This window comes from Protopterus annectens, chromosome 5.part0 (genome assembly GCF_019279795.1).
Source record: "Protopterus annectens isolate FY-2018-M chromosome 5.part0, PAN1.0, whole genome shotgun sequence".
Classification (NCBI taxonomy): domain Eukaryota; kingdom Metazoa; phylum Chordata; order Ceratodontiformes; family Protopteridae; genus Protopterus; species Protopterus annectens.
The window spans coordinates 1612004219-1612032122 of record NC_056735.1 but is presented as its reverse complement, the minus strand read 5'-3'; the positions used below and the strand labels follow the sequence as shown (position 1 = coordinate 1612032122).

Below are 27904 nucleotides of genomic sequence, written 5' to 3'. Positions count from 1 at the left end.
TCTTCATTTCATTAACCTGTGGGTATTGGCTCCTATCCTCAGAACTGATCAGCAGCTTTTTACAGCTTGAGCTTCTCCCTGTATTCGCAATGCCCCACCCCACCAACGCACCCCTGATCTTGTTGCCACGCATTGCTTCAGCAGCGAGTTTGCCTGGCTCTTGAGCTTCCTCTGGTGTAAGTTAGTTTGTTAGGTTCTTGTGAGTGCTTTATCTCTTCTATTTAAGACATATAGTGCTTGTGGTAGTTAGTTCTCTAGTTTAAACTTAATTCTTTCTCTTTTAGTTGGGTTTCTCTCAGCTAGTCCTCTCTCTCTGTCTCCCTCTCATTTCGCAAATAAACAAAAAAGTCTGTGCTTTCTCCTTATCTTTTTCTTTAATCATGTCAGAGGAACCTCAAGGTTTCAAAAAAGGTGCTTCCTGTAGGTGTAAGATTCCCTTGTCTGACTCCCACAGGGAGTATGTTTATTGTTTAGGGCCGTCTGATCTTGAGGCCCCTTGCATGATTTGTCAAGCCTTCCACCCCCAGACTCTGGCAGACAGGAGGAGTAAGCTGGTCCTTAAAGGTTTGCTGCCTCCTTCCACCATCTTGAAGGTACAGTCAACTTTAGGGGCTCCACCCTGTCTTAAGAGGCCTAACGACTCCCAGGAAAGCAAGAAGTGCCCTCCCGTGCATTTATCCTCAGAGCCACCTAAAAAGGTTAAAAAGTTGTCGGACCTGACTTGGTTGGCACCGAGCTTGGTTTTGATCTCCTCTCCTCTGGCCGGTCACCCTCCGTTGTCCTGGGGCTGAGTGCCTTGCCACTGGCTCCTACTGTGTCAGGACCCAGCTCGGTTCTGAGAATATAAGACCATGGCCCCAATCTCCCAAGAGATCCCTGAAACCCCCCGTCATCAGCATCTTCCAGGTCTTCCCAAAACCTTTCCTACAAGGACATCGACAGAATGATGAGGCAATTCCTCAAGGCTCAGATTCAGATGGGGCTCATTTTCTCTCCATCTACATCTGGATCTGTGAGAGGTACAGTGTTCCAACTTTTGGCTCGTTCTGTGATCCACCCTTCAGTTTTGGATTTTTTGGTACTGTTGGTCTCTGGTGCCGAGGCGTTGGATCCAGTAAAGATCTCTTCTTCACATCCAACGATTTCTCCAACCCACTTGGCTGCGATAGCTTCAATGCTGAGTGTGTCTCGGAGCTGTAGTGTAGAGGTTGGTTCTGGGGGGGGATGACGTTGACTCCGAAATTTTCGGAGCCTTTGCTTCCCCTTGGAGCTTCAATCTTTGATAGCGTCCTTCAGAGTAGGAGGCTCGAGCTCTCCGTGAGGTGTCAGCTCTGGTGGCTTCAGCCACCAGTGGGACAGCTCTCAGTGGTTTGGAACCCCTCAGCTTTCTAAGCAGTGTAGAGAGTTCAGTCTCATCCAGTGAGATCTTCCGCCTCAGTATCTCCCTCCACCATTACTGATCTGGTGCCTGAGGCCTCCATTCTGCCGTGTGGACAGTTGGTTCCCCAAAGCCTCCACTCTCTTCTCACCCAATTTTTCCTTTGGAGACATTTTAGAAATCCGGCACCAGAGGGGTGGTTGATCAGCTTAAAACCCTTCGCTGGAGAATTTGGTGTTGCGGGAGGCTTTTGGGTCCAGCCCATCTAATAGCTGGGTGCCCACCACCCCCACAGTCGATCTGCTGATCCCATTGGTGTCTTCCAGGGCTTGGAAGGAACTGGATACATTAAAGCGAATCCCAAAATCAGAGCGGCCGCAGTTAAGTTATTTTGGGCCAAGAGTATCACTGAAGATGACATGGTTGTTGCAGCAGCCACTAAGAAGGAGGTTGCCCAGGAGAGCTCCTCTGCCCATCCCCCAAATAGAGAATCCTGGGCATTGGACAGACTTGGCAAAAGAGTTTACGTCTCTTCCACATTCACCTTGAGGGCGTTAAACTACTTGTCTCACTTTAAGGCTACAAAGGGACTTGGTAAAGGAACTTTCTAGCCTGACCTCAGGGTCCATGTTTGCAGAGGATCAGGAAACCTTTTCCTCCAGACTGGCCACCCTACAGTTACTAGCCAATATGTCCATGAGGTTGATTTCCCATGCTGAGAGGGTACCTCAAGGGCTGCTGGTTTAGGCATTGCTATAAGGCGTCATGCCTGGATGAGGCTGTGCCATTTTACGGAGCCTTTCAAACAAGCCTTTATTGACACCCCCTTTGACAGCTCCATCTTATTTGGACCAACTGTTAGTGAGATTTTCTTCTGGAGTGAGAAGGATGGAAAGACCTTGTCTGCTGTCAGAATACATTTCTCTACCCCTCAAAGGACCTTCTCCAGGAACAAGCATGGGGATGAGAAAATGTGGATTTGAACATCACAGGGTCCTTTTCAGAATACTCAGGGCAAATTTTCCCCCAGGGCATTGGGGGGAATAATCAAAATGGAAGAAGCCACCCACACGGCTGAGGGGGTCCACAAAACCAGGGGTCGCTGGAAACCTCTTAGAACAAGCCCTTGCAGTGATCCTGAACAGTTACCCAACTATCCTGCTGTAGAGGCAGCTGGGGGGGGGGGGTGATTCTTCTTGCACCCTGAAGCCTGGAAGGCCATCACAAGTGACAGTTGGGTGCTAAGGATCATATTCAGAAGATACTTTGTTCTGTTTCTGGAAATTCCCAAGAAAAAAACGTTACCTCCCCAATGTTCCACACAATCAGAGGGAGGACGCAGCCCACGAAATAGAACAGCTTTTGCAAAAAAGAGTCATCCAAGATGCCCCCCGATCAAGTCAGAGTGGGCTTTTACTCCAGCTTATTTTTAGTACTCAAAAACACAGGGAGTTTGAGACCTATTCTGGATTTGACCTCTTGGAACAAATTGATAAAGCACAAGATGTTCAGAATGGTCACAATCCAGTCTATCCTGCCTCTCTTGAAGGCGGACAAATGGTTGTGTTCTGTGGACCTGAAGGAAGCAAATTACCATATAAAAATGGACGGACACTCCACTCAATTCCTACATCCAGTCATTACCAGATCAGGTCACTCCCATTTGGTCTCACCACAGCCCCCAGGGTGTTCAAATGCTTGGCAGTGCATCTCAGACTGCAGGGCTGTCATATTTTTCTGTATCTGGATGACTGGCGTCTGACTACTCCAACCAAGCATCTACTCATTCAAACCGGAGACTACTTACTTCATCTGGCCCCAACTCTAGGGATAACTATCAACATGCAGAAATCCCAGCTGGATCCGGTTTAGTTCATAGATTTCATTGGGGCTCTTCTGAAGACAAGGACATCCTGTGCTTATCTGACGACAGACAGGGTGACGAATCTAAGAAGTCATATCAGACAAATTCTAACCATACCTCTGCCTCCAGCCAGTTTAGTTCTCAGGGCATTAGATTCACTGGTGGCCACAATAAATCTCCTGCCCATGGCTCTTTTCAACTTGAGGGTATTGGAGTAGACGTTAGCAGTTCAGTGGTCACTACTCAGGAATCCTCTGTCTTCCCTTAAAACTGTCGAGCATGTGCAAGGAATTTATGCTGTGGTGGCTTCACTCTGCAGACGTTATTCAAGGTCGTCCATTCATCCTTCCATCCCCAAACACCACGTTGATCACAGATGCCTCCCAGCTAGGGTGGGGGAGAATTATCTGGGTTGAACAGTCCAAGGCACGTGGATGTCCCAGGAGACTAAGTTGCATATCAATGTACTGTAGATGAGAGCGGTTCTTTTAGCATGGGAAGAACTCAAAGCTTTCTACCTCTGGGGACTATTGCAATTCAGACAGACAACATGTCAGTACATTGGTACATCAGCAAACAGGGAGGAATCAGGTCCTACCCTCTTTGTCGAGAGGCGATGAGGGTTTGGCAGTGGGTGATATCTACCGCCCTCTTTCTGGTAGCAACGCATATTGTGGGGGAGTCCAGCTCAGTCAAGTATTACTGATGCCCCGTGAGTGGTCTATGAATTTGCCAATGGCAGACATGATCTTCCACAGATGGGGTCTCCCCAGCTGCGATCTGTTTGCATCCCATTTCAACAACAAATGCAGCAGGTACTTTGCCTTGATCCCTCCTCAGGGACAGTCACTCAGGGATGCTCTTGTCCGTGCTTGGCCCTCCTGTCTTAATATTGCCTTTCCTCCTATACCACTAAAGCTTTCAGGTTGCAGAGCAAAGTAATCCTTATTGCTGCCTTTTGGCCTTGACAAACCTGGTCCACCTTCCTTTGGTCTCGTCTGGTTTGCCCTCCAATGAGGTTAGATCCGGTCCCAGATCTGTTGTCTCACCCATCAGGGCATCCCCATCTGGACATACAGGGTCTGAAGCTAACTGTATGGTTTCTCTACTTCTGATGATGGCAAGATATCCCAGGCTTTCTTCCCCCATTTGAGAGATTTTGGTCTCCTCACATAGGTCTTCGACAGGTACGATTTATAAAAGCAAGTGGAATAGATTTTCTGTTTGGGCTGTACAAAAACTAATTGATTCTTTTACGGCACCATTTGTCACCGTTCTTGACTTTTTGGCTTCTCTTTTCAGTGATGGAGCTAGTTATTCCACTGTCAAAGTCCAGTTAGCAGCTATATCTAGTTTTCACATTGGCTTGGATTCTTTATCACTTGCTTCTTCTAAGCTTTGTAAAACATTCTTTAGGGGCACTTTCCTGCTCCAGCCTCCAGTGAAAGATCCTACTCCACCCTGGGATTTAACGATGATTATACAAGCCTTGTTCCATCCGCCCTTTGAGCCTGCAGCTACTGTGGATTTGAAATTCCTTTCCTGGAAAACTCTCTTTCTACATCTGCAAGAAGAGTGTCTGAACTTCAAGCCCTTTCTTCAAAATTTGCATATTTGATTTTTCACAAGGATAGAGTTAACTTTGCTTACTAATCCTTCGTTTTTACCCAAGGTGGCTAAGGAAGGGAACATTAATCAGTTCATCAATCTTCCAGTCTTTTTTCCCTATTATCAAAGCAAAAGTGAATATACTCTCTGTTTGCTTGATGCTCACAGACAGCTTCATTTTTATTTACACAGAAACAAGCCCTTTAGGAAGTCTGATCAGTTCTTCATATCTTTTTCAGTGGCAAAAATAGGTAAATCTATTACCAAAGCCTCACTAGCAGCATGGTTGAAAGACTGTATTACATTAATTTACTCTTCCAAAAACATTCCCTTGCCAAGACAAATTAAGGCCCACTCCACAAGGTTCATGGCTACTTCTCAGGCTTTTTGGTCTAGAGTTTCTAGTAAGGATATTTGCACTGCAGCTACTTTGTCTAATCCCCACACCTTTATTACGCATTACAGATTGGACATCCTGTCCAGGAGTAGAAGTGCTTTTGGCTCTGCTGTTCTTCAGAATATCCTTCCATGAGGGCTACCCTGGATCCTAGTAGCTGGGAACTCTGTCCCACAGGTTAATGAAATGAAGAGGGCAACATCAGATAAAAAAGTTATGTTCTAACCATAAAGTTCCATCTGTGTTGTCCAGCTTCATTTCCATTAACCTTCCCACCCCCAAGATATCCAAGTCTGTGGGAAGCCTGGTTGAATGTTCAAAGGAAATTCTATTCCTTATGTTGAGATCCTGATGTTTAGTTTATAGAGTATTTTCACTAGTGTAAATATGTTTATGTGCTATGCCTTTTCTGGCCAGCTCGATCTGAGGTACAGTGGGGGGGGGGGCAATGTGGATGTAGGGAGGAGCTCAAGTCAGGAAGCTCAAGCTGTAAAAAAGTGGCCGATCGGTTCCGAGTATTGGAACCTATACCCACAGGTTAATGGAAATGAAGATGGACAACACAGATGAAATGTTATGGCAAGAACTTAACTTCTTTTTTAGAATGTTGAGTCAATAAGTTTTTGTACCATACATTGCAGTCTTGATATTTGTTTAATTATTCATTTTGTTTATATTTGTAGGCAATGGACAGACTGGGACATAATTACATTTTTGTTTGCATTTTCTAGCTTCTTTGGTCTGAAATCTGGTATGGTTGTGTTCATCACTGGATCCTAAGGTACCATAATTTCCTGTTTCTCAACAGGAAATATAATCTGAGGAATCTTGGCCTTTATCCAGTATATCAGCAGTTCATAGGCTGGTACTAAGCTATCGGCACTAGGGCCTATACAAGCCTAGCCATAAAAATTCCCTGGCTGTTTCTTCCCACAATATTTACTTTCCTGGACCCCTGTCTAGCAGGGCAAATGACGTGATCCCCGGGGTGAATTTCCTATCTCCCATCTAATCGTCAAGGTTCCTTTTAAAGAGGACCAAAGGGCGCTCTGCTTGACATGTATGGGCAGTCTATTCCAGAGTCTGGGGAGTCTCTGGGTCAGGAACCTATCCCTCTAGCATGTTTTGTTCACTGTGATGACAAGAATTAGCTCTCTGGAGTGTGTGGCTCTGAAGGATTGGGATTTCTTTAAGTGTAGCATGTCCAACAGCTCTGGGTTTGACATGGCCTTATATGTCAAGCAGAGATCGCCTCTGAGTAGACAACATGTGATAGAGTATAGCTGAATTTTTTTAGATGGTCAGCATAGGGCATCTGCTTTAGGCCTGTGATTCTTTTAGTGAGGTATTTCTGCGGCCTTTCCAGTTGTTGCAGATGTTTTGAGAGGTACATACCAAACAGGGCGTTGTATTCTATAATGGGTCTAATGAGGCATGAGTACAGTGGGGCAATGATCTCCTTTTTTCTGGATGAAAAGCTCTTAGTGATGAGGTGTGCCACATAGAAGGATTTCATGAGTGTTGTGGCGATGTGGTTATCAAAGGTGAGACCACTGTCCACCTGTGTCCCTAAGTCTCTTATCACACTTTCGGTGTTTAGTGTACTGCCACCTATGTGGTAATTCACGGGTACATGTTTTTTCCCAAAGGGGATAGCTGTACATTACTTGGCATTGAGCTTGAGCCCATGGCTCTGGCACCAAGCATCTATTTCTGTAAGGCCCTTTTGTAGAATATCCACATAATTTGGGGATTCAATAATGGCTCCGAGTCACCTGCGAACTTTGTTAGCCAGAGTCCTGTAGTGTTGGCCTGTACTTCAGAGAGGCAGATGCCAAACAAGAGCAGTCCCAGGACTGAATCCTGAGGTACTTCACTTGTCTGGAGCTGGATTTGAAGTTGGCGACTTTTACAGTGTGGGTTCCTTCAGTAAGCCAGTTGGCAACCCATCGAGTGACCTAGGGATTAATGCGCAGCTTAGTAAGTTTTATCTATGATTCCAGAGTGGGGGATGGTGTCAAAGGCCTTGGCGAGGTCCACTTAGGCTGTGTGGACCGCCTTACCATCATCCACTGCTCTGGAGACTGATTTGAAGAAGTCAATCAGGTTCAGGAGACAAGATCGGCCCTGCACAAACCCAAACTGGGTGGGGTCCAGTGTTTGAAGGTTGCCAATGTCTTTGTTTATAAGTTTCATGATAATACATTCCATGGCCTTGCAGATCAGGCTCATTAGACTGATGGGGCGGTAGTTCCCAGGATCTAAGATGGATCCCTCCTTGTGGAGTGGGATAACTGTAGCTGTGCACCACTCAGTGGGCATAAAGCCTGAGGTGAGGCTATGATTAAACATGACACTTAGGTGATGTGCCAGTTCATTTTGTAGTTCATGTAGTACACAGCCCGGGATGTCGTCTGGTCCCATAGATGCTGTATTCTTAGCTTTGGTGAGTGCAGTTTTTACCTTTGTGGCCGTTATTACTGGAATTTAGCAATCTTTCTGTATTGAGATGGGCCATTTGAGGGTGAGAAGGGGGTGAAGCTGGCACTGAATTGATCTGCCAGGATATTGGCAATATCCTTGGGATCATTATATTTAATGCCATTCTGTTGTAGCTCAGAGCAGATCTGAGCACTGCAATTTAGATTCTTGACATAGCTATAGAATGCCTTGTGGTTGTCTTTGGAATCTTTGGCAGTTTTATTTTCGCAACTAGCTTTGGAGGATTTTGAGGAATCTCAACTTCTTACTGAAGCTGGTAAGGGAGTTGTTTTGCATCCTAGGATTTTCCTCTTTTCTGCAACAGTTTCTTCCTTTTGTTTATGGCAGGGGGCCACCAGATTGGCTTCCTTTTTTTGGAGGAGAGCATCTTGGTTCTATTTGGATGGCACGATTCATGCACGAGTGGATGTGCTCGTACAGTGCCTTAGTGTAGGATTCAGGAGTCAAACTTTCAGTTCCCGTCTGCATGGGTGTCATGAAGTTTGTCACTTCTGACTTGAGTAGCATGAAGTTGGGTAACATGACTTGAGTAGCATGAAGTTGATGGTCCACTCAAACTGTAGCAAAGCCATCATTGTGAATGTGGCAGTTTATAGGAAGCCAGACAGCTCATAGCTCCAAATGAGCTCTTACCAAAAGCAGACTTTGGTGAAATGCTATCTACATACCTGCAGCATCCACCCCAGTTAGTGAATGTCAACATTCAGCGTCATAAGGACAACATGGCTTACTTCAGACATAGAATACTATGGCAAAACATCATAGTTTAAAGCATCCCTTCTTTCAGAGAGGCAGTGACAGCATTTTGGATTCCATAAAGGTTCTCCGAGAACATGAAGCAGTAGATGATCTGTGCTTAGGCCCACTAAGTAAGAGTCCACAGAAATGATACAAACTTGCATAGCCTGCGTAAATATGATACAAGTGGAGCACTCAGAAAGGAGGAAGCTGCGATGCTGACTCAAAGACTGAATGCATGTGGCATCAAGGTCATAGCTATAGACAGCTGGAAAATCATAATGGATAACTAAACCCACTATCCATCCTTGAGAACCACCCATTGCTTGTAAACAAATTGGACAGAAACATCAGAAGTTTGGCTGCATTACAGGGATTATCTTTTCTGCTCATTTCCTCAAAGGTTACTTATTCACATTTGGGCACTTTCTGGCAAAATGAAGTTGTTCTAACAAAGTAACTTGGTAGGTTAGGTTCATAGGTTCATACTAGGCTATCTGCCCGAGGGCATTTACAAGCCTAGCCCATAGTTTTGTGGCTTACGCCACCCCTTTAGTATGGGGAACTATACCCATTATTTTGCTGTGCCTCTGTCGAGCAGTGACACTGAGGTAATCCCTGGGGTATTGTGATCTCCCATCCATTGGTCAAGATTTCTAACAAGGCCAGACAGCTCTGCCTCACATATAGGAGCTCTTACCACAGCAGAGTCTTGGGTGAAATGCTATCTACATACCTGCAGCATCCACCCCAGTTAGTGAATGTCAACATTCAGCGTCATAAGGACAACATGGCTTACTTCAGACATAGAATACTATGGCAAAACATCATAGTTTAAAGCATCCCTTCTTTCAGAGAGGCAGTGACAGCATTTTGGATTCCATAAAGCTGGAGTTCTCCGAGCAACATGAAGCAGTAGACCCTTGATCCTTTGGTGAGGAACTTAGGCCCACTAAGTAAGAGTCAGAAATGATACAAACTTGCATAGCCTGCGTACTCAATCATGATACAAGTGGAGCACTCAGAAAGGAGGAAGCTGCGATGCTGACTCAAAGACTGAATGCATGTGGCATCAAGGTCATAGCTATAGACAGCTGGAAAATCATAATGGATAACTAAACCCACTATCCATCCTTGAGAACCACCCATTGCTTGTAAACAAATTGGACAGAAACATCAGAAGTTTGGCTGCATTACAGGGATTATCTTTTCTGCTCATTTCCTCAAAGGTTACTTATTCACATTTGGGCACTTTCTGGCAAAATGAAGTTGTTCTAACAAAGTAACTTGGTAGGTTAGAACTCCCCAGAAAGGTGCACCAGTCTTGGTTTTGACCTTTTAATGCCTTAAACCATTAAATGTCAGAGCAAATGGGCCAGTCCATTCAGAGAGTTCAACATTTAAGTCTATGAAGTAGTATGCCTAAAGCTCAGCTACACCATTGTATAAACATCCTCTGGTCATGGGACTAAAATGTACACTACTGAACAAGTTCCAGCATGGTAGTTTAGCGTGTTTGTTCCTGCTGTTTGACAGCGCATTAGGGTTTGTTTTTACACAACTTACAAATTCCATTAGGGCCATGTGCTGTCTGATTATATGGTGTACTGATGCTGCCAGTGTTTGGTTTAACCAGATAACAGCAAGCAGCAGAAGAAGAAAAATCAGTTATGATATGGAGAGCTCTGAACCAAGAATGTTAAAAGCCAAATATGATTAACCAAAAATGACAGAAAAGAGGTCATTTGACTGCTGTTATGGTAAAGACTTTACTCGTGTACTTTTCTGCACTGCTGGCGAGCTGTTCATTAGGACATTCTAAAGCCTCCTCCTTCCATTCTGGCTCCTTTCACCTACATTGCTAATTATTTTATAGGCCCACATTGTTAATTATTTTATAGGCACTGCATGAGATTCTGTCCAGTTGTTAAACCCACTGAAGATCTCTGTAATCAGGATGTGATAAATACATTATTCATCACATTAACTGTATGTGAAACTTTTTTAAATTAATTTGAAGCTTATAATTGTATAATGTTACTAATGTGTGTATTTTCTTGCAAGTGCAATCCCTGCTTATGCTTGACTAAAAAATGCATCCTATTCATTCATTCTGTCTGATCCGACATATGGTTCCTCAAGCACCATCTTGGATTTGATCTGCTCGATTTTGTGTACCAGCCTCAAGCCCTTCCTAAGCTTTTTCTCCATAATGCTTCTCTCTTATCTGACTAACTCAGATCTCATTTGCCACCTCTTGGAGAAGCAGTGGTTCATAGGTTCTCTCAGATCTCATTTGCCACCTCTTGGAGAAGCAGTGGGAGTCTGATAGATGTGTTCCACCTCTTATTTGCAATAATTTCAGTGTTGTTAGACATTTGTTCTATTCCAAGAAAGAATTGTCAGAGGACTGTTCTTCTATCCGTCCACCCAACATGGACTCCCAGGCTATGGGATAGATTAGGTAAGTGGGTGTATGCATCAGGCTCCATTGTAATTCAAGCCATGAACTGCTGCTGACCATATCCAGAGAGATGTTGCCCTGCAAGCATTATTCACTTTAAAGAATCCAGTTACACCAGAGTCACAGAAACATCTCCAGGCTGTACTGTCCACAATGTCTAATATTACTAAACTGAACATGTGCCTACTTCATAATGTGGCAGATGGATCAGCTAGGTCAGCCGGAGCTGGTGTTGCTCTTGGTTGCTGTTTGCTGCACTTATGTGACTTTGCAGACAATTTCAAAGTGTCATTTAGTAATGCTTCGTGCAAAGGTACCATAGTAAAAAAAAAAAAAAGATGCAGAAAAGTGATCAGGATGGCAAGACACTCTGCAGTAGGAGTGAAGTTCTTGATGTCTCAGTGCATCTTTTCCAGGAACTAGAAAGGCACCCAAATGCTCTGGATTTGCACGTTTCATCATCTTTTTGACTCCTCCTCTGACAGAGGTGGTCACTTCAGTGAACGTCTGGATGCAGGCCCAGAAGCTGGGGAGGTCCACAAACCAGTGACTGAGAGGGCCTTTCTCGGACAGGTGACCTTAGAATCTGTGAAAGGTTGCCCGACTGCTGCTTGGAAACATTTGGGGGCATGTACCCTTCTACCCTCAGTTGAGGTTCATTATCACAAGAGACTGTTGGGTAAAAGGGATAATATCCAGGGGCTATTAAATTCCATTTTTGGAGCATCCCCATCTCTGCATTTTTCTTTGTCCGATGTCTCACCCAGTCAGGCAAAAGCCACCATACCATAGATTCTCTGTCTATCTTACAAAAAAGAGCAATCCAGGAGGTCTCACCATTCCAACAAAGATCATAATTTCAGTTGCACTTCTTTTTCTGATGCTGAAAAAGATAAAGGACCTCTGACCCATTTTGGACCTATGGCTTCTTAATGGTTACTTAGAAAAGACCTATTTTTGAATGATCACTATGCAGTCTGTTCTTCTGTGTCTTCAGTAGAATGAATGGATGTGCTCAGTAGTCCTCCAGGATGATTACCTTCACATAATAATAGAGATGGAGACTAAAATTTCCATGCTTCTGTGTAGGGGCCGGTCACTTTCAATTCATAGCCCTACCATTTGATCGGACCACAGACACCAGTGTGTTCAGCAAATGCATGACAGTTGCAGCAGCTCATCTACATTTACAGGGATTCAAAATCTTCCCATACATGGACAGCAGCCTCCTGGCTGCCACATCCAAAGAGTCGCTTCTTCTCCAAAGAGTAACACATCCAGAGTCACTTCTTCAGACAAGGGAGTACCTACTTTATGTTTGCACTTCCTTTGGTATCACTGCGAGTACAACAAAATCCAATTTGGTCCCCACTGAATGTGTAGTGTTTCTTTATCACCTGTTAGACACAGTCATACTGCTGATCTTCCTACCACAGGACAGACTTCCAGCATTGAAGTTGACAGTTCAGGCTTTTCTGGATCTAGAGCATCCTTCGGCAAGGCTAGTATTGAGAGCCTTACCATTAATAACAACAGCAATTCTTTTAGTGCAGTTCATCCATTATCACATGAAGATTCTGCAGTGGCTACTCCAATCTCAGTCGTCTCAAAGACATGATCCTCTGTCCTTTACTGTCAGGAAAACTCAGTCATGAAGGAGCCATCTAAAAATGGCTTCTGTCACACTTAGTATCAGAAGGAAGACCCTTCCAAGTTTTGACTTTGGTAGCAATAGCAACGGCAGACACATCTTCCCTTAGGTGGGGACATTATGAAGGCAGGATGATCTAAGATTCATAATCAAGTTTAGAAGCTTGTCTTTACATAAATGTCCAAGAGATTAGGATGGGCCTACTTGTGTTGCAGGAACTACAGGATTGGCTTCCTCTAGATGATCACTATCCAGACAGAAAACATGACAGTAGTGTGGTACATAAACAAGCAAGACAGAACCAGACTTTACCTGCTCTGCCGAGAAGACATAAGAATGTGGCAGTGAGCGATGGCCTCTTAGTTTCTGGTTGCAACACACATTCTCAGAAGGTATAATGATTTTGCTGCCAGGTTAAGGAGGTAACTCCTCCTTCTTTACGAGTGGTCGCTGAATCCAGCAGTGGCAAAAAAAAAAACCATCAGTGGGGCGAGCTATGCTGCAGTCTGTTTGCAAACCCACAGAACACCAAATGCAGCCAGTACTTCACTGTCCTCCCTCAACAGATGCAGAATCACAGGGACACCCTGAAACCGTCATTGGCCTTCTGGGTTACTTTGCGCATATCCCCCATTCCTCTTATCACCAAGTTCATACAGAAAGCCATTTGGTGCAAGCCGCCAGTGATCTTCATTGCTCAATTCTGGCCTAAACAGATATGGTTTCCCCTATTATAACCTTATCTTGAGGAGACTTTCTGACTCTTAGATCTGATACCAGATCTGCTCTCACCCATCAGGGCAGCCTCATCTAGATTTTTCCAAAGTGAAACTAACTGCTTGGTTTCTCCAGTTCCAGTGATAGCAAGGGATGATTCCCTTTCCTCTGAAGTGTTTGGTATTCTTTCAGCCTCAAAGAAGTCATCTACTCATGAGGTGCAAATGGAAAAGAGTTGTTATGGGTGAAATCTCATGACATAGAGCCATTTTCCACACCAGTACCAGATGTTTCACGCTTCTTGTCTTCCTTGTTCTTGGCTGGGTCTAGCTTCTCTACTATTAAGGTACAGTTGTCAGCCATTTCATATTGGCTTTCAGGACTCTCTCTTAGCCTCTCTCAAGTTATTTAAAGCCTTCTGCAAAGGGACATTCCTTTGGGTCCCCCTATTAAGGAACCAGCTCCTCCTTAGGATTTAAATTTTATTTTGGAAGCCTTGTCCAGACCTCTATTTGACTTTGCTGCAACTACAGATCTAAAATTTTTATCTTGGAAAACCATTCTGTTAGTGGGAGCAGCTTTGGCCAGGAGGAATTTTGAACTTCACACATTATCCTGGGGTCATCTGTATATCATTTTTCATAAAGACAGGGTTACCCTTAGAACCAATCTCTTTTCTTCCAAAGGTGGCTTTCGAGACCAATTGCTCACAATCAGTACATCTCCAAGTGTTTTTTCCAAGCAGTCAAAACAAAGGTGAATATGTTTTGCATAATTTAAATGTTCATAGCAGCTTTGCTTCTACCTTCACAGGACAGCAGTCATCATAAAAGACAGTTGTTTGTCTCCTTTGCCAACAGCAAACTGGGCTATAGTCTCTAAGATCTCTTTGTCCAGATGGTAATTTCTGTATCTATATTTCTCAAGGTAAATCCTTACTCACCAATCCCTAGACTTATTCCACTAGAACAGTTTCTACATCAATGACATTCTTCAGATCCTAGTCCATTGATGAAGTCTGTCAAGCTGCCACTTCGTCTTCAGCTCATATGTTTGTCAAACATTACAAATTAGACCATATGTTCAGTGCCAGATCTTCCTTCAGGGCTTCCATCCAGAAGGGTCTCCTGTTATAAGGCCACAAACAATTTTCGTAGATGGGGGATTCTGACCCATATGTTGGATTGGACAGACTGAATGACTATGATATGAAGGTTATATGCTTACCATAATGATAGATCCTTTCTTTCCATGACAGCCCATCCCCCCACCATCACCAACATTATGTCCTTCTAAGGATCTGCATCCCAAGTCAAAGGCAGTGCAGTTGTGCTTGGTAATAGGCATTAGTCATGATCTGAGTTAGTCAGGGAGGAGCAGGGCGTTATGGGAAAAAGTTAGGAAGGACTCGAGGGCTAGAACATTAAATTGTCTGGATTGGATCCAAGCTGGGCCCTGAGGACCCATATGTCATATTGGATAGACTGGAATGAAAGGATCCAGTGTTATGGTAAGCACATAACTTTCATTTATCACTGATATGCTCACATCTCTTAGATTTAAAGTACGTAAATAATTTATGGCTAGTAGGGGATTACCAGCTTGAGAATGCTAAGAATATTCAAGTTAATAGATGCAGAAGGATCTATCATTGTGTTATACACACTGCCAAGTGCCATCTCAAAGATTAGTTGTTATTTTGCACTGCATGACTAAATAGCAGGAATAATAGTTTTGTAAACAGTGGTAGAATAATTTTTAGTTATTTTTTGTCAGTGCCTGGCTAGTTCTCTGGCCACTGAAAACATTGCATTTTGATGTTAGAGTAATTCACTCAAGCAGCACAGTGGTGCGGCAGTTAGTGTTGCTATATCACATTTCTCGATTCCTTGATTCATTTCCTAGCTGATGTGCTTTCTGAGTTGTGTGTGCATGTCCGTCCTGTGTGAGGTGGGTTTTCACTAGGGTTATTGGTTTCTTTTCATATTCCATCAAAATGTTTATAAGCAATGTGTCTTTACTCCTGATTGCAGACAGGTGTATGTGCATTTTGTCTCTGCTTGTGAATATGGACCCTGTGATTGCCTGGCTCAAAGCCTTATGTTCCTTACTCACTGGGATAGATTTCTGCTCCCTCATGACCATGAATTGTGTAAAGTGGTTTTAAAAAATGTATCTGAGGATATACCCTTGATAATTGTCTGGGCATTGTAAAAAGATTTCCTTACTGGCAACTGACATGTGATGATAATAGGATAGCTCATTGTGTCAGTGCATGTACCTAGATCTTTACTGACAGTATCAACCTTAAGCTGGTTTCCATTTATTATTTATGTATTTTATTTATTTATTTATTTTACATTTGTTAACCGGGATGGTCCGACTGGATACATGTCCTTTTTCAGCGGAGGCCCGGGGAGAAAAGCTCCAACAGAGTTACATTGATAATTAGGTACAGTAAATGAGCTGAAAGAACTTAACAAAAACATAGGCTATTTACATACAAGTACAAGACTGCCATTACTATTTCTGAGATTACTACAAATGTAACATTAATAACATATTAGCAAGGACGGTAGGCAGTATAATGACATAGAGTTAGACAGGATACATATTTCTTTATCACAGTATACAAAGTACTTATCATCTTAGCTAGTTGTTTATATTTTAGTTAATGGCACAGAGCTAGTCTGGGTTTGTGCAAGGTCATAGCCAGTGTGACTTGAAGTGGAGTTTTAGACTATTTTGAATTGACTTAGAGAAGTTGCAAGCATGATGTTATTTGGGAGAGAGTTCCATATTTTACCAGTGGTGTTGGCAAATAGCGCGTCACCACCTAGGTTGAGAGATTTAGTTGTTTGGACAAGGAGTCTGTTTGCTGAGCAAAGGCAGCTTAGATTGGAGTAGAGAGTCATTAAGTTTTTAGTGCTGGGGTATTCTTAGGTTGTTTAAGGATTTTGAAGGCCTCTATGAGTTGGGACTGGTGAAGAAGGTGAGGGAATTCTATCCATCCAAGCTTTTTCAGGTTAGTACAGTGGTGTGTTCTGTAGGGTAGGCCTGTAACGAACCTGGCAATGTGATTATAGTAGGATGAGAGCTTGGCCAGATCAGATTTGTTAAGGTGAGTGAGGACAGGAGAGGCATATAGTAGGGTAGAGAGAAGGTGTGAACGGGCTGTGGCTGCCCTGGCATTCGGGGTAAGGAAGGCTTTAATTCTATATAGGGTCCCAAGTTTCTTGTTGACTGACTTAATGGCTTGGTTGATATGTATATCAAATCTGAGTTTATTGTCAATGTTTACTCCTAATAGCTTTGTATAGGTGTCTGGGGAGATGATGGTCCCATTATTGGATTTTATGTGGTAATCAATGAAATAGAATTGTTTCCTTATGCAACTGCACTGCATTTTGTTGCTATACATTTAAAGCTGTGGTCAGTGCTGGCTCTATGCAGCCCCTTGGGGAGCCACTTATGACGCCATATTTGCAATCATCCTTATACTTCTTCAACCACAAACATGTTGTGTGTGCTTTTACATCAGAGAAGTAGATTTCAAAGAGAAGAGGAACCAGTACAGAAAGCGCAGGCATTCCATTAGTTACTAGTCTACTAGGTGAAAAGGTATCACCATACTCTTACTTGCTTGTGTTTGGTCAGAGAGCCAGTTTGCAATCTGTTGAGTGATGTATGGGTAGGTATTTTACCTGGTAAGCTCATCAATAATGCTTACATGAGTAATTGTACAAAACACTTTATCAAGGTCAGGAAAAATGTCATGGATTGAATGAACTCTACCAATGGCGTTAGTCACACCCTAAAAAAATTTATCAGGCAAGACTTACCTTTTGTAAACCTGAATTGGCTAGGTTCAGGAGTTTGCAAGTGACTATTTTTGTTGTTAATAAAATTCACTAAGATGTGCTGCATTAGTACACAAAATACTAATGAGGCTAACAGGAAGGTAATTTTCAGGGGAGCTGCAACAAAACATTTATGCAGGTGGACCGCAACCTCTGTTTCCCATAATATATGTACATACCTTATGGAGATTCTGAAATTAAAAAACTTAAAAAGGGGGTTCAACAATAATGTATATTGTGCTAACATCAAGGCAGCTTAGTATTTTATTGGGGCCCACTGATTTTTAGTTTTGATAATAGCTTTCTGGGTCTAGTTCAAAGTGATAATGGGTGGAATGTAATTTAGAGTCTTAAGAGAAGGTACATGGGAGAGAAAGGGATTTGTGAATCTGAACTATGTTTGTCAGCTTGGACATTAGCTATGGCTTTGTTATCAGAATAGGTGGCACTACTAAATTCTAGCATGGAGTAGTATTGGGTATTACCGCTAATACTTCTAATGTAGTTGAAAAAGGCTTTCATATTCAGCCGTACTTTTCTAAGTTTGAGAACTCTGCAGACCTACTTACAAGCCTCCTTACTTCCTGAGGTGGAAAATCTTTTATATGAGCAGTGTAATTATTCCTCCTGTTTAAAGTTTGTTTATACAGGAATTCTACCATAGGGGTTTGTCGTTGAATTTCCCACTGTAATTATGTCTGTTCAAGATCTATATATTGATTGAAATGGCTGTAAAAATCCTATGGTAGAGTACAGTAATGTAAGGCTGCCTTTAATGTATTGCCAGAAGGCAGTTAATTTCATTGGCTAATAGTAATTTTGAGTGCATTGATGATAGTTTGGTGGACATATCTGACCAAGGATGGTATGATGGTAATTGGTGTGCAGGTGGCAACAGTCATGAGGGCAAGACCAAGTGTATTTTTCCTTATGGTGGGAAATAGGGGAGTTTGATTCAGATAATTTGTATTAACAAAATCTACTAAAATCTGGCTGTATTTTGTTGATTGTGTAAGACTTCTGTTTGATGGAGAGATAAGTAAAATTGCCAAAAATTAGGGTATTGGGATTAACAGACTTCGAATCAAACCTTTCAAGGTACATAATGTGGTTCACAGTTGACATTAAAGAGGTTTTTGTAGTTGGCTATTGTGTGGTGATTGACCGTATTAAATGTAGCCAAGATGTCAAGGAGTTCAAACTCAAGTCTTAACGGATAACACTCCGTGGTCCTTTGCTGTTCCAAGACGGTCTGAATGAGTGATAAGTGCAGTACTCTGACATTGAGGAAGTGCCATTAGGATATTGAAAGTACGTTTATGTAACTACAGATATAAGAATGTGCTTGCATGTTGAGCATACAAATGCTTTTGGTGTACATCCATTTACTGTTTAATAGTATGTTTTTCTTCAGTTTCACTGGACCTACTCTTATACTGTCCATGCATCCAATGTACTGGTTTGCCAGATATGTTATAATTGGAACAGATGATGTCAGTTTCAACTATTGATCATTGTACTTAGACATTAACAATGTCTCTTATTCCAGAAGAAAATTTCAGATATTGCTGAATCTGGACCAGGAACTCCTGATGATCTGCGGAAGATGATACAGAAGTGCTTAAAATCCAAGCGTTTGGCAATTGAAATGGAAGAATGCAGTTTGCCAGGTACTCTGTGTACAATATTTGTGTAACTATAGATTGATGAGTCTTGCCCATTCACTGGCCTTCTTTTTCCATTGCATGGCAATTTTACTTAACAGACCAACTCATACGTGTCTTTGAAAAGACCAGCATGGAGAAATGTATTTTGATTTGATTTTTAATGCAATCATTTTTGAGTATTATTATCTTACTGACATCAGCATTACACATACATGTGTACTCTTATGATGCTGAAAGAGCTGACAGGACAGTAGCCAAGACATGCCCTAAAGAAGCATTCATTTTAAGTTGCACTGTGTCACTATTAATGAGAACTTTCCTCTATTACAATGAAAGAGTGACCAGCCTACCAACATTTACATTGTTAGTGACTCTCTAGGACCTCTGTTTTTAAAGAGCATCCAGAGTTCTTCGCCAGATATAAGTAATCTGTGCTAGAAACTTAATCTGATATTGACAATCTTCATTCTTTCCTCATTGAATGGTCCAGTCCGTCAGATCCGACTTGGCTAAAGCTTGCAGCCACCAGATCTCTCAAGCTTCTCCCTTACTCACAATGCGCCCTGTCATTTACCTCAGGTCTCGTTTGCCGCTTCTAACTTACGGATGTGGTCTCCCAGTTTCCCTCAAGCTGAATTGGATAAGTAAAGTTTTTCTTCATAATTCCTTTCATTGAACTTTTTTTATTTAGTTTACATTTTAACGTTCAGTCTTTACTATTTGTGGTTTAGAATCTATACTGTTTATTCACCTTGCCTTACAACTTTGTTGTATTTCTGACATGCCATTGTTGATATTACCTTGCCTCCCCTTTTCTTCTACTGTCCTTGTAATTCCTTCTTCTTGTACTGCTACTGCTGTCTTCCCACTCCCTTTTGTACTTGGTACTGCGAGGTTGTATTTCTTCATACCATTGCTGGTATTCCTTTGCTTTCTTCTTCCCTCCTGTTTAAAAAAAAAAAAAAAAAGGAGTTTCTTACTATTTTGAATTGTCTTTATCTTAAGAATTTTCATGTATTATTGTTATTGTTGACATATATATTGAATGATGTCTGACAGACCTGTGGGTTTTAAGTAATGTTCCAAATGCGGATATAAGTTGCTGCTCTCAGGTGCACACTTACTTTGTGTGTACTGCTTGTGTCCATTACACTTTCAGGAAGATTGCTTGATGGAGCCTTAACCAAATGTAAAAATAAGTTGATATTAAAAGGTCTCCTCTCTCCCATTTTTTGGAGAAGCCATATCCCAATCTCCAGAGTCGAAGTCTTCCATCTCGTCAAAATCTTTCTCGGACTCTTCCCAGAAAAGGAGTGCTAAACATACGGTCTCAACTCTGTATCAGAAAAATATGAAAATTCAGGATCCGACTGCTCCTTTGGATCCTATGACTTCTAAAGTGACTGCTACTGTTCTGGCACAATCGAATTCAGATCAGACAAAATCTTCAGATGAGACATAACCTTTGGAGACTATATATTGTTCTCGTACTAGAAGTTCTCCTTAGAAGCTCTCCGTTGGTTGACCCAGTACCTGACAAGCTTCCATCACCTTTTTTTTGCAGAGACCAACATCTCCCTCCATTAACTCTACTCATTCTTCCAGAAGTTTCACAGAAGAAGATTTGGGGAGGTTGGTGAGGAAGATCCTCTCGGCACAGGAGCAGATTGGTTTTCCCTCAGCACCTATCCCTCTGGGTCAGGTTGCCTGACATTCCACCACACCACCCCTACAAGTTCCTCCTCTAACACCATTTGTTGTCTTAGAGCTTCAGGATCCCAGTCCAGATCTGTCAGTCTCAGATACAAGGGTCTTCATATCTTTGGATCTGACATCGGCTCTGAGACCATCGATTTTTTCTGATCCGGAGAGCTCTTTGAGCCAAATCCTGCCTGCTGTGTCCGGGGTGCAGCATTTGACTCTGAAGTTTTGGCATCATCTCTATTCCTCAGCACCTTGGCACTGGAAAGTTTAGCTCTGGCTTCTTCCTCAGGGGCGGTGCTGATGGATCGGAGAGAGGGGATGATTCGGAAACCTGGTTTGTTGGGTCAGAGCCTCTCTGGCTCCTTTCAGCTCTGCCTTCGATGCTGCGAAGAGCGTGTTCACTGCCTTGGCAGTCCTGATGGAGCCTTGCCCCTCAGATCTTACCTATTCCACCATGATGCCTCAGTGCCTGTAGTCTCAATATCTCTCTCCACAGGGATATTCTGTACTGAAACCTCTCAAGTTCCCTCCCAGGGAATTTTGATTTCCTCTACCGAAACTTCCCCAGAACATCCCACTTAGGAAGTACCCAGGAAAAGGATGTGGAAGAGGAAGCACCTAGACTTCCACAAGAGTCTTTCACCAAAGACATGGATTTTGACAAAGGTGAACGGTCCCCACAGTTACCTCCTGAAGATGTTCCCTTCAGTGATATCCTAGAAATCCTGAAACAAAGAGGTGGCTGGACATCCTCCAACCCTAAGCCGGAGGAATCCATTCTCCTAGAGGCTTTTGGTACATGACCCTCTACCTCCTGGGTGACTCCACCCACTAATGAGATTGCAGACATGATCTCTAGGCGGGCATGGATGGAGCTTGACTCCATAAAACCCATACCTCTGAGACCAGATAGGATAATGACACCACCTGTGGAAAGACAGGTTTGGGAGAAAGAGGTTCCATTTGATGCCATGGTCATTGTAAAGGCCATAAAGAAGGAACTAGCCAATGAGAGTTCCACTGTCCATCCCCCCAACAGGGAGTTGCGGGCAATGGGCAGACTAGTGAAGCATGTCTTTTCTTCAGTGACCTTTGCTTCGCAGTCTTTGAACTATCTGGCACATTTTGTTAGACTTCAGAGAGATTTGACCAACTAATTATAAAATACTCTCTCAGGAACTGTCTCTGCAGAGGTTAAAGATTTGGTAACTTCTCAGTTGACAACCTTACAGGCTATATCTAATAGTTCCATGAGATTAATTTCCAACATAGTGGAAGGAACCTCAAGAGCTGCAGGTTCAGGCATTTCCATGAGGAGGCATGCATGGATGCGATTGTGCAATTTTGCAGAGCAATTTAAGTCTAATTTCGTCCCTTTGACGGAACTACCCTTTTTGGCCCTAAAGTGAAAGAAATGCTGTCCAGGTGTGAGAAAGATGGGAAGACCTTGTCTGCCGTGGGCATACATTTTTTGGCCCCCCAAAGATCCTTCTCCAGGAGTCAACGGAGTGGCCAGAAAATGTGGTTCAAAAAGTCCCAAGGTCCATTCCATGACACAGCTGAAGGAAGTGCCCCCAGAGGCAGAGGGGGGAACTCCAATGGATGTCGTCACCCTAACGGCAGAGGTGGCCCACAAATCCAGGGTTCATGAGAATCTTTCTTTGATAAACCCTAGCAGTGCTTCTGAATGAGGCCTGATTGTCCACTTCTGGAGACAGTCAGGGAAACGTTGTCCCTACACCAAAGATCCTGGCTAGAATTAACAAAAGATACTTGAGTACAGCGGATTATATCCAAAGGTTATATAATACCATTTTCCATACCACCTCCAGTTCCCAGGAAATTCCACGATGTTCCACCCAGTCAGAGGGCTCAAGGAACAATGCAGATTCAAAAGCTTTTAGAAAAAAAGTAATCCAAGAGATCCCACCAGACCAGATAGGATACAGAATTTACTCAAGGTTTTTTTAGTGTCAAAAAATATAGGGAACTGGAGACCGATTTTGGATCTCAAAAATCTAAACAAATCTGTTCAACGAACCAAGTTCAGGAGGGTCATGGTTCAGTCCATTCTCTCTCTTCTGGGCAAGGATGACGGGATGTCTTCAATAGATCTTCAGGATGCCTACAATCATATAAAGATGAACAGGCAATCTAAAATCTACCTACTGCTCTGTCTGTGAGCCAGTCACTAGCATTTCAGAGTACTGCCCTTAGGACTCACCACAGCTCCCAAATGTTTACCAAATGCATGGCAGTAGTAACAGCTTACCTCGGACTGCAGGGATTCTGGTTGTTTCCTTACCTGGACAATAGCAACAATTTCACATTATCACAAATTGAGCAAGGCCTTCTTAAAAGGGACACTCCTTCTAAAGCCTCCTTTTAAAGACTCTACACCTCCATGAGACCTCAAGTTGATGCTTCAGTCTCTCACACAACCTCCCTTTGAACCAGCAGCTACATGTGACCTTAAATCTCTCTCATGGAAGACTATTTTCTTGGTTGCCATCACTTTGGCAAGAAGAATTTCTGAGATCCAAGCACTATCTTCTAAACCTCCTTACTTGGTTTTTCACAAAGATAGAGTGACCTTAAGTACCAACCCATTCTTTCTTCCAAAGGTGGCATCAGAATCCAACATAAATAGTGCTGTTTATTTGCCAGTGTTTTTTCCTAAATTTACCAACAAAGGAGAATCTATTTTAACATTTACTGGATGTTCATAGACAGTGGCAATTCTGTCTGCATAGCCCAGAAAAAATCAGAAAAGCAGACAAACTGTTTGTTTCCATCTCTGGACTAAAACTGGAAAAATTGATTTCTAAAGTTGCTGCCCAAAGTGGTTGGCAAATTGCATCTCCTTTGTTTCTACTAAATGGAGCATTTCTCTTACACACCCATTGAAAGCACACTCCACTAGATCTGTGGCTACTTCTACAGTTTTCCAATCTAGGATGTGTATGGATGACATTTGTGCAGTAGCAACTTGGGCTACTCCTTATACCTTTATCACTCATTACAAATTGGATCTGGTCTCCAGTGGTAGGGCATCATTTGGTTTTATGGTGCTCAGGAATATCCTTCCTTAAGTCCACCCTGGATACAAGTAGCTAGGGATGCTGTCACATTCGTTGAAGATAGAATGAACATTGACAACATCATATAAAAAAGTTGTACACTCACCATAATGTTCCATCTGTGTTGTCGATCTTCATTCTTCAACTCCCCTCCCACCAACCCCCATCCATGACTTCTGGAGGAATGAGTATTTATGTGGTCTCAGAAGAGGTACGTTTATATGTATATATGACTCTGAATATGGCTTTCCATGATTCTCTTCATCCTTCTATACTAATATAGCAGCAAACAAGATCTGAGGTAATTGGCAGGGTGCATTGTGGGTAAGGGAGAAGCTTGACAGATCTTGTGGCTGCGAGCTTAAGCATCAGCCAAGTCGGATCTGACGGATCAGATCCAAACCCAGTTGCTGAGGAAGAATGAAGATTGACAACACAGATGGAACGTTATGGTGAGTACATAACTTCTTTTTTCTGTAGTAGTAATTTTGTCGCATTTAATTTACTTAACTGCATTTTTGAATACTGTGATCTCTGAACTATGTAACTTTTTTCTTTCTGCAACCTGCAAACAAGCACTATGATCCAACAATTATGAAGGCATGAAGTAAGGATCAGGGCTACTGGTGCACTAAGGATTATATATTACTATCTGTCATGGGTATGACTTTTTTTTTTTTTTTGCATATAATGTTTTGTTTTTGTCCAGTAAGTAAGCTATTAACATCACCGTGTCATAGAACATTACATAGTGATCACAGTCCTATATTCAAAGTTATAGTTCATTGGTTCTCTGTGGAATATTTTTATTTTATGCCCATATTAATTAAGTAACTTGCTCTGAGTTACACAGTAAGCAAATGGAGACTGAGGGAATCAAAACCAGGACTAGAATGAAATTAATTAGTTGCCTTTAGTGGTATGTGCTAAACTGCCATAAATACCAAACAGAGAATTCAAATGATGTTCATCGTGTTTCACTGTTGCAGTCATTACACTTGGGTTATCCTGCTGGCAGGCTACCCACAGTCGGCCTGAATGCCATAGTCCTGGTCTGGCATTGATTGCTTTCACCTCTTCCCTGACGTCAGTGCGCCAGGGGTATAAAAGATGCAGCCAGTGCCATTTTCTTCAGTCTTTCTTGCCGCGCGGTGCCCGAAGCAAAAGCAGTTCGCAAGTGCCGGTCAGCCGACTCCTGAGATTTTTGAAATTGAATTTCAGATCCAAAGTCTTCTATAAAGCTAAGTACCCCATTGGGGAAAACTTTTTTCTTGCTCCAGACCGTTGTCCGAAAAAGTTAACAATTGTATTTCTTGTGGGAAGCAAATACCTCATAAGGATTTCCATTCTTACTGTATTCCTTGCCTAGGCCCTGACCACAATGTAGCTAGTTGTCGGTTTTGTGCTAGATTTAACCAACGCACTATTAAGCATCGGTACGATTTTGCTTTTCATTACTTTGGCCGAAGGTTTAACTATATAATGCCATTGGAACAACCGACGACCGGAATTCATAAAAAGCGCAAGGAAAAAGAAAAGGACAGGCATCCGAGGTCCAAAACCAACAACGAAGCCTCTTCTAGGCCAGTCGCCGGTTCGCCGGTTCTCAGTGAGGCGCTTTTGCAGCACCTGACACCCGCTACCTCAGAGCCACAGGCTGCCTCCAACTCCCACATGGAGACAGCTAGGCCTCTGGATACTCAAGGTATTGGGCCTTCGGAAACTAATCCCTCAGATGGGTCCGGAGCCGCTGAGCAGGCATCGGCTTCTGAGGGTGTTTTCAGACCTACACAGCTTTATATCAAGCCAACTTCAGCATCAAAGACAAAGACTAGAACAGTTTTAAAGACAAGGAAACAAGTACAGCATTCTCCAGGACAGACTTCCATGCCTAAAAAACAGATGCTCAAAATGGCCGAAGACCTAATTACTTTGATCAGGGATTCCCATCCCCCTCCTGATAGGAGGCCTAGGCAAAATACTGAATATGATTCCTCTAATCAGGTTTCCTTTTCCTCTGACTCTTCTTCAGAACAGGGATACTCTATTCCTCCCTATGAGGATTCTGATGCTGAAGAATCTATTCCTTCAGTTCTCCTCCTGAGGATTACTCTTTTGGGGAAACCCTGCATACCATGAGGGAGCATTTCCACTGAGAGAGCCAAGATTACTCAGATTCTAAGAAAAGGCTCTACTACCTCAGCACTCTTGCTATTCCACCTGTTCTAGACATTGTAGATGATGTATTTTCAGAGTCCGGCCTGTTTCCCGACTCTTTACCTCCTGCACCTGTTAAGCCTGACAGATACTACAGGGTTCCAGATTCTCACAAATTTCTATATAAAAACCCTGCTGCTGACCCAGAAACTATTTCTCAGGGTCCCAAAGGTGTCAAGGCTGCTACTGCAAAAAACCCTGTCTCCTCAGATAGAGATTGTAAGGCACTGGACAGATGGGGCAAAAAAAAAATTACACTTCTGCTACCTTGGCTGTAAGGGCTTTAAATTGTCAGTTTCATATGCTTAAATATCAGCAATACTTAATGTCTCTGTTAAAACAGAAAATGTTGACAAATTCTGAATGTTCTGAGAACAAGGAATTGCAGGATTTATTGCATGCAGCTGAACAAGTGGGAAAACATACTTTGCAGTGTGGGTATGATTCACTGGAGGCCTCTTGCAGGGCCGCTGTAACGGGTTCTGTTATTTGAAGGCATGCTTGGTTAAAGGAACAGACTCTGCCTGATCATGTTAAAGCAAAATTATTGGATGCTTCATTACAGCATGATACTTTGTTTGGTGTTAAGGCAGAAGAGGTGTTGAAGAAAATGGAGGATAAAGCTAAATCTATGCAGACAGTGAAGGATTTCTTACAGGTACAGCCTCCCAGATTTAGCAGGAACTGGCCTTCTAAGAATTGTTCCTTTCCCGTGTCAGGCAGGCCACAAAGAGGCAGATACAGACACCCTAGAGGCAGACAACAGCCCCAGGGCTCATACAGGCCCAAACAATGGGGTGCTTCTACCTCCAAAAGCGGAGAAGACACATCACAGCCATATAGGAAACAGTCCCAGTGACTTCCCTCTGCCAGTGCCAAACACTTATCTTTTGGCAGCACCCTTAGGGGGAAAACTAGCACTTTTTTCCACAAAATTGGCACACGATCACCCAGGACAAATGGGTCCTAAATATAGTCTCTCAGGGCTACAGGTTCCACTTTCACACCCTTCCAAAGGCAAAAGGTATGCCAGACCTGCCATACAATCAATGGGCAGAGGCACAAAAACAAGTTTCATCTCTCATAGACATGAGGGCCATTCAACCAGTGCCACAACAAGAGGAGGGACAAGGATTCTACTCAAGACTTTTCTTAGTACCAAGAAAGGACAAAGCATGGAGACCAATTCTGAACCTGTCTATTCTAAATACTTTTCTGGACATTCCGAAATTCAAAATGTTGACTCTGCAGCAGCTACTGCCCATGCTGGGCAAGAAGGCTTGGCTCGTAACTTTGGACCTAAAAGAGGCATACCTACATGTCCCAATCAGACAATCTTGCAGAAGATACCTCAGATTCGTAGCTGGCTCAATGCACTACCAATTCTCTGCACTGCCCTTTGGCTTATCTACTGCGCCCAGGGTCTTCACAAAATGCCTGGCACCAGTAATTGCATTTTGCAGACAAAGAGGAATTGAAATATATCCCTACTTGAACAACTGCCTTATTCAAGCGGAGACCAAAGACATTTTACTAAAGCATCTGACATTTGTAAAAAGATTACTAATTTGCCTCTAGAGTACACAGTAAATGAAAAAAAAATCAAAACTAGTACCCCCTCAAGAGATAATATTCCTGGGTGCAAGCTTAAACACAACTGCCCAGATGGCTTATCTCATGCCAGACAAACAAAGGCAACTGACTTCTTACTTCAAAAGCATGGCAACAAAGACCCAGTTATCTGCAAGAAACATTCTGCAGGGTCTGGGCTACATGGCCTCCTGCATTCTGCTAATTCCATGTGCAAGACTGCATATGAGGAAACTACAATGGTATCTAAAAAGTGTTTGGACTCAACATTGCCACAGCCTGGAATCATTAATTTCACTCATTCCCTGCCTGCAACAAGAGTTTCAATGGTGGGCACAGGCCTGTCACCACAACAAGGGACAGCCATTCACTTTACCCACAGCCAGGCAAACACTAACGACAGACATGTCAGATTATGCCTGGTGGGCCCGCATGGCAGGAAAATGTATTCAGGGCACATGGCCCCC

General features: G+C 42.9%; 1 protein-coding gene across 4 annotated transcripts in view; it reads left to right on the top strand.

The window, feature by feature from the left end:
- CMSS1 (cms1 ribosomal small subunit homolog) overlaps positions 1–27904 on the top strand; it is a 1462848-nt gene that overhangs the window by 793414 nt on the left and 641530 nt on the right. For all 4 annotated transcript variants that reach the window (XM_044071376.1, XM_044071373.1, XM_044071375.1 and 1 more), the window contains exon 4: positions 18729–18849. In XM_044071376.1, the coding sequence (XP_043927311.1) occupies positions 18729–18849 (121 nt within the window). The remainder of the gene's footprint in view (positions 1–18728; positions 18850–27904) is intronic.